The sequence below is a fragment of the Cyclopterus lumpus genome, chromosome 3, assembly GCF_009769545.1.
Source record: "Cyclopterus lumpus isolate fCycLum1 chromosome 3, fCycLum1.pri, whole genome shotgun sequence".
NCBI lineage: Eukaryota > Metazoa > Chordata > Actinopteri > Perciformes > Cyclopteridae > Cyclopterus > Cyclopterus lumpus.
In genome coordinates, this window is record NC_046968.1 from 13908410 (window position 1) to 13922420 (window position 14011).

The 14011-nt window shown below is 45.9% G+C and overlaps 1 protein-coding gene across 1 annotated transcript in view; it reads right to left on the reverse strand.

The window, feature by feature from the left end:
- mrvi1 (murine retrovirus integration site 1 homolog) overlaps positions 1–14011 on the reverse strand; it is a 42383-nt gene that overhangs the window by 9995 nt on the left and 18377 nt on the right. Inside the window, exons 19-31 of the mRNA XM_034563417.1 lie at positions 13358–13522; positions 13039–13116; positions 12871–12905; positions 12671–12724; positions 11759–12214; positions 11562–11640; positions 11035–11155; positions 10856–10886; positions 9694–9834; positions 9352–9483; positions 8152–8305; positions 7423–7472; positions 6987–7121 (exon numbers count right to left, since the gene is read on the reverse strand). Of these exons, the coding sequence (XP_034419308.1) occupies positions 6987–7121; positions 7423–7472; positions 8152–8305; positions 9352–9483; positions 9694–9834; positions 10856–10886; positions 11035–11155; positions 11562–11640; positions 11759–12214; positions 12671–12724; positions 12871–12905; positions 13039–13116; positions 13358–13522 (1631 nt within the window). The remainder of the gene's footprint in view (positions 1–6986; positions 7122–7422; positions 7473–8151; positions 8306–9351; positions 9484–9693; positions 9835–10855; positions 10887–11034; positions 11156–11561; positions 11641–11758; positions 12215–12670; positions 12725–12870; positions 12906–13038; positions 13117–13357; positions 13523–14011) is intronic.

Sequence of the window (14011 nt, forward strand, 5' to 3'; positions counted from 1 at the left end):
ACAAAACTGAACGGGACACAACAGAACGGGACACAACAGAACGGGACACAACAGGACAGGACACAACTGAACAGGACACAACTGAACGGGACACAACAGGACAGGACACAACTGAACAGGACACAACTGAACAAGACACAACGGGACACAACTGAACGGGACACAACAGAACAGGACACAACAGAACAGGACACAACGGGACACAACTGAACGGGACACAACAGGACAGGACACAACTGAACAGGACACAACTGAACAGGACACAACAGGACACAACTGAACGGGACACAACTGAACAAGACACAACGGGACACAACTGAACGGGACACAACAGAACAGGACACAACAGAACAGGACACAACGGGACACAACAGAACGGGACACAACAGAACGGGACACAACAGGACAGGACACAACGGGACACAACAGAACGGGACACAACAGAACGGGACACAACAGGACAGGACACAACAGAACAGGACACAACAGGACAGGACACAACAGGACAGGACACAACAGGACAGGACACAACTGAACAGGACACAACAGAACAGGACACAACAGGACAGGACACAACAGGACAGGACACAACTGAACAGGACACAACTGAACAGGACACAACTGAACAGGACACAACAGGACACGACACAACGGGACAACTGAACGGGACACAACTGAACAGGACACAACTGAACAGGACACAACTGAACGGGACACAACAGAACGGGACACAACTGAACAGGACACAACTGAACAGGACAGGACAGGACACAACAGAACAGGACACAACGGGACAGGACACAACTGAACAGGACACAACAGGACAGGACACAACAGAACGGGACACAACTGAACAGGACACAACAGGACAGGACACAACAGAACGGGACACAACTGAACAGGACACAACAAGACAGGACACAACAGAACAGGACACAACTGAACGGGACACAACTGAACAGGACACAACTGAACAGGACACAACAGAACGGGACACAACAGGACAGGACACAACTGAACAGGACACAACTGAACAGGACACAACAGAACGGGACACAACAGGACAGGACACAACTGAACAGGACACAACTGAACAGGACACAACAGGACACAACTGAACGGGACACAACAGGACAGGACACAACTGAACAGGACACAACTGAACAGGACACAACAGGACACAACTGAACGGGACACAACTGAACAGGACACAACTGAACAGGACACAACGGGACACAATTGAACGGGACACAACTGAACAGGACACAACTGAACAGGACACAACGGGACACAACTGAACGGGACACAACGGGACACAACTGAACGGGACACAACAGAACAGGACACAACGGGACACAACTGAACGGGACACAACAGAACAGGACACAACAGGACAGGACACAACAGGACAGGACACAACAGGACAGGACACAACTGAACAGGACACAACTGAACAGGACACAACAGAACAGGACACAACAGGACAGGACACAACAGGACAGGACACAACTGAACAGGACACAACTGAACAGGACACAACTGAACAGGACACAACAGGACAGGACACAACTGAACAGGACACAACTGAACAGGACACAACAGGACAGGACACAACAGGACAGGACACAACTGAACAGGACACAACTGAACAGGACACAACTGAACAGGACACAACAGGACAGGACACAACTGAACGGGACACAACTGAACAAGACACAACGGGACACAACTGAACGGGACACAACAGAACAGGACACAACTGAACAGGACAAAACTGAACGGGACACAACAGAACGGGACACAACAGAACGGGACACAACAGGACAGGACACAACTGAACAGGACACAACTGAACGGGACACAACAGGACAGGACACAACTGAACAGGACACAACAGGACACAACTGAACGGGACACAACTGAACAAGACACAACGGGACACAACTGAACGGGACACAACAGAACAGGACACAACAGAACAGGACACAACGGGACACAACTGAACGGGACACAACAGGACAGGACACAACTGAACAGGACACAACTGAACAGGACACAACAGGACACAACTGAACGGGACACAACTGAACAAGACACAACGGGACACAACTGAACGGGACACAACAGAACAGGACACAACAGAACAGGACACAACGGGACACAACAGAACGGGACACAACAGAACGGGACACAACAGAACGGGACACAACAGGACAGGACACAACGGGACACAACAGAACGGGACACAACAGAACGGGACACAACAGGACAGGACACAACTGAACAGGACACAACTGAACAGGACACAACTGAACGGGACACAACAGGACAGGACACAACTGAACAGGACACAACAGGACACAACTGAACGGGACACAACTGAACAAGACACAACGGGACACAACTGAACGGGACACAACAGAACAGGACACAACAGAACAGGACACAACAGAACGGGACACAACTGAACGGGACACAACTGAACAGGACACAACTGAACAGGACACAACAGGACAGGACACAACAGGACAGGACACAACAGAACGGGACACAACTGAACAGGACACAACAGGACAGGACACAACAGAACGGGACACAACAGGACAGGACACAACTGAACAGGACACAACTGAACAGGACACAACTGAACGGGACACAACTGAACGGGACACAACTGAACGGGACACAACAGAACGGGACACAACAGAACGGGACACAACTGAACAGGACACAACAGGACAGGACACAACAGAACGGGACACAACAGGACAGGACACAACAGAACAGGACACAACGGGACACAACTGAACGGGACACAACTGAACGGGACACAACTGAACGGGACACAACAGAACGGGACACAACTGAACGGGACACAACTGAACGGGACACAACTGAACAGGACACAACAGAACGGGACACAACTGAACAGGACACAACAGGACAGGACACAACAGAACAGGACACAACGGGACAACTGAACGGGACACAACTGAACAGGACACAACTGAACAGGACACAACTGAACAGGACACAACAGAACGGGACATAACAGAACGGGACACAACAGGACAGGACACAACTGAACAGGACACAACAGAACGGGACACAACAGGACAGGACACAACTGAACAGGACACAACTGAACAGGACACAACAGGACACAACTGAACGGGACACAACAGGACAGGACACAACTGAACAGGACACAACTGAACAGGACACAACAGGACACAACTGAACGGGACACACAACAGGACAGGACACAACTGAACAGGACACAACAGAACAGGACACAACAGGACAGGACACAACAGGACAGGACACAACTGAACAGGACACAACGGGACAACTGAACGGGACACAACTGAACAGGACACAACAGGACAGGACACAACTGAACAGGACACAACTGAACAGGACACAACTGAACAGGACACAACGGGACACAACTGAACGGGACACAACTGAACAGGACACAACTGAACAGGACACAACTGAACAGGACACAACTGAACGGGACACAACAGAACGGGACACAACTGAACAGGACACAACTGAACAGGACACAACTGAACAGGACACAACTGAACGGGACACAACAGAACGGGACACAACTGAACAGGACACAACGGGACACAACTGAACGGGACACAACAGAACAGGACACAACTGAACAGGACAAAACTGAACGGGACACAACAGAACGGGACACAACAGGACAGGACACAACTGAACAGGACACAACTGAACGGGACACAACAGGACAGGACACAACTGAACAGGACACAACAGGACACAACTGAACGGGACACAACTGAACAAGACACAACGGGACACAACTGAACGGGACACAACAGAACAGGACACAACAGAACAGGACACAACGGGACACAACTGAACGGGACACAACAGGACAGGACACAACTGAACAGGACACAACTGAACAGGACACAACAGGACACAACTGAACGGGACACAACTGAACAAGACACAACGGGACACAACTGAACGGGACACAACAGAACAGGACACAACAGAACAGGACACAACGGGACACAACAGAACGGGACACAACAGAACGGGACACAACAGAACGGGACACAACAGGACAGGACACAACGGGACACAACAGAACGGGACACAACAGAACGGGACACAACAGGACAGGACACAACTGAACAGGACACAACTGAACAGGACACAACTGAACGGGACACAACAGGACAGGACACAACTGAATGGGACACAACTGAACAAGACACAACGGGACACAACTGAACGGGACACAACAGAACAGGACACAACAGAACAGGACACAACGGGACACAACAGAACGGGACACAACTGAACGGGACACAACTGAACAGGACACAACTGAACAGGACACAACAGGACAGGACACAACAGAACGGGACACAACTGAACAGGACACAACAGGACAGGACACAACAGAACGGGACACAACAGGACAGGACACAACTGAACAGGACACAACTGAACAGGACACAACTGAACGGGACACAACTGAACGGGACACAACTGAACGGGACACAACAGAACGGGACACAACAGAACGGGACACAACAGGACAGGACACAACTGAACAGGACACAACTGAACGGGACACAACAGGACAGGACACAACTGAACAGGACACAACAGGACACAACTGAACGGGACACAACTGAACAAGACACAACGGGACACAACTGAACGGGACACAACAGAACAGGACACAACAGAACAGGACACAACGGGACACAACTGAACGGGACACAACAGGACAGGACACAACTGAACAGGACACAACTGAACAGGACACAACAGGACACAACTGAACGGGACACAACTGAACAAGACACAACGGGACACAACTGAACGGGACACAACAGAACAGGACACAACAGAACAGGACACAACGGGACACAACAGAACGGGACACAACAGAACGGGACACAACAGAACGGGACACAACAGGACAGGACACAACGGGACACAACAGAACGGGACACAACAGAACGGGACACAACAGGACAGGACACAACTGAACAGGACACAACTGAACAGGACACAACTGAACGGGACACAACAGGACAGGACACAACTGAACAGGACACAACAGGACACAACTGAACGGGACACAACTGAACAAGACACAACGGGACACAACTGAACGGGACACAACAGAACAGGACACAACAGAACGGGACACAACAGAACGGGACACAACTGAACGGGACACAACTGAACAGGACACAACTGAACAGGACACAACAGGACAGGACACAACAGGACAGGACACAACAGAACGGGACACAACTGAACAGGACACAACAGGACAGGACACAACAGAACGGGACACAACAGGACAGGACACAACTGAACAGGACACAACTGAACGGGACACAACTGAACGGGACACAACTGAACGGGACACAACAGAACGGGACACAACAGAACGGGACACAACTGAACAGGACACAACAGGACAGGACACAACAGAACGGGACACAACAGGACAGGACACAACAGAACAGGACACAACGGGACACAACTGAACGGGACACAACTGAACGGGACACAACTGAACGGGACACAACAGAACGGGACACAACTGAACGGGACACAACTGAACGGGACACAACTGAACAGGACACAACAGAACGGGACACAACTGAACAGGACACAACAGGACAGGACACAACAGAACAGGACACAACGGGACAACTGAACGGGACACAACTGAACGGGACACAACTGAACAGGACACAACTGAACAGGACACAACTGAACAGGACACAACAGAACGGGACATAACAGAACGGGACACAACAGGACAGGACACAACTGAACAGGACACAACAGAACGGGACACAACAGGACAGGACACAACTGAACAGGACACAACTGAACAGGACACAACAGGACACAACTGAACGGGACACAACAGGACAGGACACAACTGAACAGGACACAACTGAACAGGACACAACTGAACAGGACAGGACAGGACACAACAGAACAGGACACAACGGGACAGGACACAACTGAACAGGACACAACAGGACAGGACACAACAGAACGGGACACAACTGAACAGGACACAACAAGACAGGACACAACAGAACAGGACACAACTGAACGGGACACAACTGAACAGGACACAACTGAACAGGACACAACAGCTGAACAGGACACAACTGAACAGGACAGGACAGGACACAACAGAACAGGACACAACGGGACAGGACACAACTGAACAGGACACAACAGGACAGGACACAACAGAACGGGACACAACTGAACAGGACACAACAAGACAGGACACAACAGAACAGGACACAACTGAACGGGACACAACTGAACAGGACACAACTGAACAGGACACAACTGAACAGGAAACAACTGAACAGGACACAACAGAACGGGACACAACAGGACAGGACACAACTGAACAGGACACAACTGAACAGGACACAACAGGACACAACTGAACAGGACACAACAGGACAGGACACAACTGAACAGGACACAACGGGACACAATTGAACGGGACACAACTGAACAGGACACAACTGAACAGGACACAACGGGACACAACTGAACGGGACACAACGGGACACAACTGAACGGGACACAACAGAACAGGACACAACGGGACACAACTGAACGGGACACAACAGAACAGGACACAACAGGACAGGACACAACAGGACAGGACACAACTGAACAGGACACAACTGAACAGGACACAACAGAACAGGACACAACAGGACAGGACACAACAGGACAGGACACAACAGGACAGGACACAACTGAACAGGACACAACTGAACAGGACACAACAGGACAGGACACAACTGAACAGGACACAACTGAACAGGACACAACAGAACGAGACACATTACAACGGGACACGTCAGGACATAACAGGACAGGACACAACTAAACAGGACACGTCAGGATAGGACAGGGCGACCTACCAGGACAGGAAGAGCAGCACCAGCGATGGGTCCAATGCTGGGGCCCGGGCCGGCTATGGCTGGGGACTGACCCGGGATGTTGAGGAGGTTAAATTTAGGCACCACTGCTACGCTCACCCTACGTCTGGGCAGAGCCTAGTGAGGGTGAAAGGACACAGAACATGTGCCAGTGGTAAGGATGAAAAATTAGAATTTAGGGATATAAGATTGCTTTTCTTTTACATAAACTACAACGACAAAGGCATGATGATGTCACCAAAAGAAGAGTGACTGACTAATAGTCCAAACATTTAATTAAAAAACATATGAAACAGAGAAAGCAGCAAAGCTTCCAATTTCAGAAGCTGGAATCAAAGAATGTGCTTCATAGATGACCTTTAGATAAAAAGTAACCATTTATCAAAAAGTTAAAAACCTGAAAAACAGAAGCACTTACCTTTCCCAGAGTAAGGGACATCGATCTTGACGGCCGCGGAGCTCCGTCATCTTTATTAAGACAAACAAAATAAAGATGACGGAGATATCTTTACACAGCATACAGCACATGTAATGCTGTATGCTGTGCGTACAGCATTACATACGCACAAAAAACATTAATTTCATGCTGGTATTTTTTGCCAAAGCTGCAGTGAAGCTGCTCAGTAAGACAGAAGTGAAGTGAGGTCAGCGGGAGGAAAACGGTTTATCTTATTAAAAAGTTAAACTATATTTAATAGATTACAGATTTTAGTATGAAGTTACATAAAACCCTGAGCACAGTAGGTATTCAAATGAGATTTTACCGTTATTATATTTTACTCCAATACAAGTATATGTTCTTGATTCAACGTTCAATAAAAGTAAAGAAATATTTCCAGCAAAGTATAATCAAAAGTAGAATACAACTCTACTTGTTAAACAGAATGTCTCCTTTTAGATGTTAAACTATATTATTGCATTAATATTACTGATGTTTAGAAGTCTAGTTGAGATTTTAATTTAAAAAATAAAAGTCAAATTCTAAATGTGCTTATTAACAAACAACTGTAAATGTCCTTCTTATGTATATGTACAGAGGTGAATCCCTCTATCAGGATGGACAGAAGTACAACGGATGTCATGTGACCAGAACAACACAACAGAGTCACAACACATTCAGGGCATATGACCTGTCGACCCGTCTTACCTCCAGTGTCTACGGACCCTCCGTAACAGCGATTTGAGTTCTGGTTGGCCAGCTTCTTAAACTCCATCAGCTCTGCATGGTCCTTCTCGTACGTCCTCTTCAGATTTTCCACATATTGCATCATGACCTCGGTGGCCTTGTTCATACGTTTCTCCTGTTGCACAAAGAAAAGCAGTCAATACGGCAAGACAATATACTGTATCGACACGTGACTAACCTAAAACCTTTTAGCAGACAGACTTTAAACAAATGGCTCTTCGTGAAAGGAATATTTAACCATTTAACAAAGTGACCGCCAACTAACAGACACACAAAAATGTATCTTCCCATGAACGTTGAGTTTTTAGACACCGGATGAATATAAGTGCAATATCAACTGGTGTATTCTTGTTTTATGGTTTAGTCTCCCCAAATAACCGTCTTTTTAGATTCAGCTTTCGACACCAGCGAGTTGCTAAATTTGCGTGTCGGCTATTTGGTGCTGGGCTGGTAGCGTGCAGCGGGTTCATCAAAAGGTTTTGCTCAAAGCTGCTGACAGCTTTTGGGAACAGGGTTGAAAAGAGCAGTGAGGCCAAACCCTACAGGAACAGCTGTTAAAATATGCACATTGCTCATGGAGAGAAACACCTTGTGGAAAAGACCTTATAGTTACAACATATCCTGCTTCATATATTTGCCTTTTCCTTCGACAGTAAGGGATTATTACGCTTACAAGTTATTATTTGCAAAAATCACAAAGAATAGAATATATAAATGTGGCTGTGGAGAAAAACAAACTGAAAGTCAAGAGACAGCTCATAATCTGATGTTATATGAGCCTTTATTTCTGTGCAATTGATATAGCCTTATAATTAGATTGTTATTTATGGATGGGTAGCAGTACAAGGAAAAGATCAAAAAGGGCAGTAATTCATCAGAATGGTTTGGGATCATAAATAGCTAAAAGACCTTTGTACAGCAAAAACAGTAAATTTGCTCTTGAATTGATGTTTGGTTTGGCCGGCCATGACATAAGATAAAGATCTTTCCCATAATAATTGTCCATGCTGCCAAACAAGCATCCCAGTGACCCCGAGACATCCTGAAAAAGTCAGTATCTTAAAAAAAACAAGATGTGCCGTATATTGACATAATGCAGCGTTCCCTTTATCTGTTCTGCATTTCCTCGGTTGCCATCTGATTGTGTTTGTGTGGCTGCACCTGTCGAACTGCTCCAACGATCTCTGATCTGCTGGAGAGCCGCGTGGCGAGCCGGTGCAGCACGGCTACCGTCTCTATGAGGCGCTGGTAGGCCTCACGCTGCTCCAAATTCTGCCACTGTGGCGAAGTCATCTACAAGAAACACAACACCACCTCGTTACAACTTTCTACAAAGTGTACATCGGTGTCCTCTTCTGTACCTGGGATCGGACTCAGACAAGATAAATATTTACTGTGGGACGTTTCCAGGAAACATTAAACAGACGAACAAGCACTAAAGAGCCAGAGGGATTTCTTCTTTTCTCGTCAATCTAATGTCAGCTGCTGTATTCGAGGGCTGACCTTCAGTGCTCCTTTGAACTCTTCCAGTTCTTTCTCGGTGTCTTCCTCAGTCAGGTTCCTCTCCCTCTCCGCCTGTTTCAGCCGCATCTCCAGAGTGTAGTTGTCATTACGAAATGCCAGTGACAGCTGGACAAAAGCGTTCTGTGGGGAGGAAATCACTTGGAATGGCACATTAAAGACACATTAACTGCTGGTGATGGCAACACACCAACTCTCACACTCACTCACACACACACAGCATTTTTATTGGTTACCGTGTGAGGGAGAACCGAGTCACCATGAGACAAGCATTGGGAACAAGCACTGATTCTGACATTTGACCACTTGATGTTTTGCGGATCAAAGCAAGTCTGCACCGTTTTTCAACATACATGGACTGAGAGGAAATATATGACCTTGCTAAACCAGACAGATCCCAGTGGGAAAAGCGAGAGAAGCTGCATTTTTTTCACCACAGGAAATAGCTCAAGTGTCTCCTAGGTCTGATCAGGAACAGAAAAAACACTTTCTTGTTGACCAAACACCATCAAAATACTTTTGGTAACAACAATGATGATTATGAACATTACGCATGGCGAATGTTCAGCAGCGAGTGCAACAAAAGAGCAGAGTGCTTGTTTGATTTTCTGCTCAAAGTAAACAGATTACAGCTGGCAGTCAATTCTATGACCCATTGTATGAAAACTCACGCACATAGTTAATTACTGTGCAGCATTTTGAAGGCAGAAATTTGAACGAGAATATTACATTGAATATATTTTCTTTTCAGAAAAACTATATGAGAAAATTAGATTAGGTCAATTCTAATTACAGTTTTCTTCTGATATTTAACACAATTAATTGTTTTTGAGTAGTAGCTGTGTTTACAAATAAGGCAAGTTTCTTACTACTATTGAAGCTTATACAGACCACCAAAGTGAAATGTTCAATTATTGAAGGAATAGTTAAACATTTTGGGAAATAAACTTTTTTGTTCTCTTCCTAGGTGACAAGCACAAGCAAAGCACCACATAAAAACAAAATCAACTGGAGCATGAATGGACAACGTTCAATTTCTCATCATGAAAGGTTAACAATATGAGGTTTTTGTGACTTTGTATCTTTATTCTTTAGGAGAAATACTGTGAGAATAACCCAAAACCTGAACAGATCTGATACCAACCTCAACTTCTTTTTCAGTGAGAGGGGGTGCACTGGAATGAAATCAAAGAGGAATTGTTAGTATGGGTGAGTAATGCACATACAGTATTTGTCTACAGCAAAATTAAGATTTGTTATCGATTAGAGAGAAAAAAACTAGGCAAAAGATGAAAGTTAACTAAAGCAGCAGTTGTTGCACACCAGCCTGGTAGACCTCGGTGGAGTTTGAGTTTTCTCAGCATCACATCTGAAATGTTTGGCATGGCGTCCAACTTCTCCTTTGCCTCCTCACTACTGGCCGAGTTTGGAGAAGGTGGAGCTCCTGCAGACACATTGTTGCATAAATCAGTCCTAAAGCCAGTTACCTGGTCTCAGGTTTGGATTCAAGTCACAAGTAATTTGAGACTGATTTAAGTCAACGGTGCTGTCTCGTTCCCAAACACACAAAATACATAAACCCATCTCATTTCATCTTCCTCTGGTGGTCTTTGGCTCACATACTTTAACAATCATGCCATCTGCTGATGGAAAATGCAAACAGCATTTATTTCTCTGTTATGAGTTTGCCAGTAAATGGGTGGCACCGAGGGAAAAAAACAAGAACAGATCATCATCATTTGTAGACTGCAACAGATTTTCCCTGAGATTCAGGAAGGGCCCACCCTTAAACGCAGTGCTGAAAGCACTTTCTGTCTTACATGGACACGAGGGAGAATATGCACTGTTACCTCTTTCCTGTTCAGCAGCTTCACTCAAGTCTGGTAACTTGGATCCCCCTATGCTTTGGTTACGCATCAGCTTGTGCTCCTGGATACGCAAAAGCACACGCACATGAACACAAGAACAAAGCACCTACGCAACATTTTACAGAAGAGGCGTTTGACCACCAAATCCAGCATTAATGACAGTAAAACGGCATCTTTACCTCTCTGAATTTAGACAGTTTCTGTACACCTCCCTGCTGAGCGGGGAGGTCCTTGAACCCTGGGGACTTGAAGGCAGCATCCCTGGGCTTGTCTGAGAGGGTATCCTCTGCTGTTGGAGGGAAACTTGGGACGCCATTTCTAGAATTGAGGGTGCCGACAGCGTCCCAGGAAACGGCCCTCATGAGTGGAGGGAAGGCCCCAATTGTCTTGATCTCTGCTGTACAGGGGGCCTGTTGAGTAGGGGGTCGAGGGACGGGCTTGGCCACCCCTGTGGCCTGGGCCTGGTTGGGGTTTCGACCTGGCCCAGGTCCCTCATCTGCTTTACCGACTGCTGTAGGACTTTTAGGTACCGCAGGATCACAGTTCTCCTTCTGAACAGCAAACCGGGGCGTTAGAGTCCCAGAGGACACTTTCCTCTTCTCAGAGGGCCTCCAGTCCACCAACAGTCTGTTGCCCTGAGGTTAGCAAGATAATAACGATTATTAATACATGTATTATTCATATTGTGTTCATAACCCTTTTCTGCAACTTCACCGTGTAGACAGTTAGACATTTCTTGGGATACGTGAAACGTTTGAAGGGATCAAAGTCATGAGGTGTTCATCTGGGAAGCAAGAATGTCTGCACACAATTTCATGGCAAATTTCTGGTTGGACACGCTGACAATGGCATCCCTAGAGAGCCACGCCCCTGCTAGCATGATTAAAAACCTATTTCGGAAGTCAGTAAACATTTGTGCAACCTTTGGCTCAAGTATTAGGATGTTTTTTTCAGGTTTACAGTTTGTAAGAATAGACTCTTGTGCTTTTGCATGACTTCACTCTTCTTCAAACCTCTCTATTAGATGTGCATTAGACCATATACAGTGTGTAGTATATATGTGGGAATTAAAATAGATCTGTTAATCGAACCTCTTGATCCTGTGTCAAGTCAGGCTGATCTCGCACTGAAGAACCTTCCAGATGCTGCAAGAGAAGACAACATTTCAAATGTTCTTATGTTAACACATATTACTTTAAAACACACCATTTAAAAACACAGCAACGGGAAATAAAATGAGTTCACACCATCATGAGTGAATGATGTCTTTTGATAACTATCATTTCTTTACCTGCCCAACTAACTGTGAGTTGACATATTTTGCCTCTGTGGGTCCTCCATCTGAAACAGCAGAAAATATCCAACAACATCATTCTCGCAAAGTCCAATGGACAAAAAGTAATAGAAAAATAATGTAGAAAAGTTATAAATAAATGTGTTTTTTGTAATAGTGCATTACCAGTTTGAGGAGCAACAATCAGTGAACTGCTTCTGGATGAACACGGTGAGGATGACGGAGTTGGAGTTGGCGAAAGACCTGTGGAGAAATTTTTTTTTAATCAATGATTAAAGTTAATTTTTGAATTAAACACATGACTTATTGTGATTAATGTGACTTTCGACCCATTTTACCTGAATGAGTTTACCAGAGAATGTTCAGAATCCCTCAAAAATATTTTTAAAACTAAGTTAGACTCACAAAGACAACTGTGTGTGTATGTGCGTGTGTGTGCGTGTGTGTTTGTGTGCGTGCGTGTGCATGTGTGTGTATTCGCTACCTGAGGGTAAATCAGTGAGGGAGCGGCGGCCGCGGCGTGTCAGGAAACGGTCGCTGACCTTCTTGGCCTGTTGGAGAAGCTCCAGGTTCTTCTGTCGATCCTCCTCAGAGAGCTGCATCTCCGGCAGCTGATCTTTCAGCAGGTCGATCACATTACCGGTGCTGTCTGAGGAAGAGAATACACACACAAGCACACTTTGGTGTTGTGGTTATTTGTTTTAACAAGTTCAAGGCAAACAAAATGCAGTTATAGACCAACAGCAATGTTAATCAATATACTTATTTGCTTGCTCAAACATCAGGTAATAAGGTTTTAAAAATATACATTTTGTACAATAACTTTATGGGGAAAAGAAGATAACAAAGTGCTTTGGGATTTGAAGAGATATTTCTCAGTATAAAGTCTCATGCAGATGAATAATTCACAGATGAATGTGAGCCAATAAATCAGGCGATGAGGTTCAGCAAAGTCAGTGATGTGATGTTTTTATCTCCTCTCTCTCTTCAGAAAAGGGCAACAAGCTAAAGATCAAAAGTAATCAAAGCTGCGAAAGCATCTCAGGCATGTGGGAGGACACACGGACAGATTTATCTCTCGGGAGACACAGATGACCAAACTTAGTCGAAGTGTGGTGAAGCTTCTTCGAAGTATTTC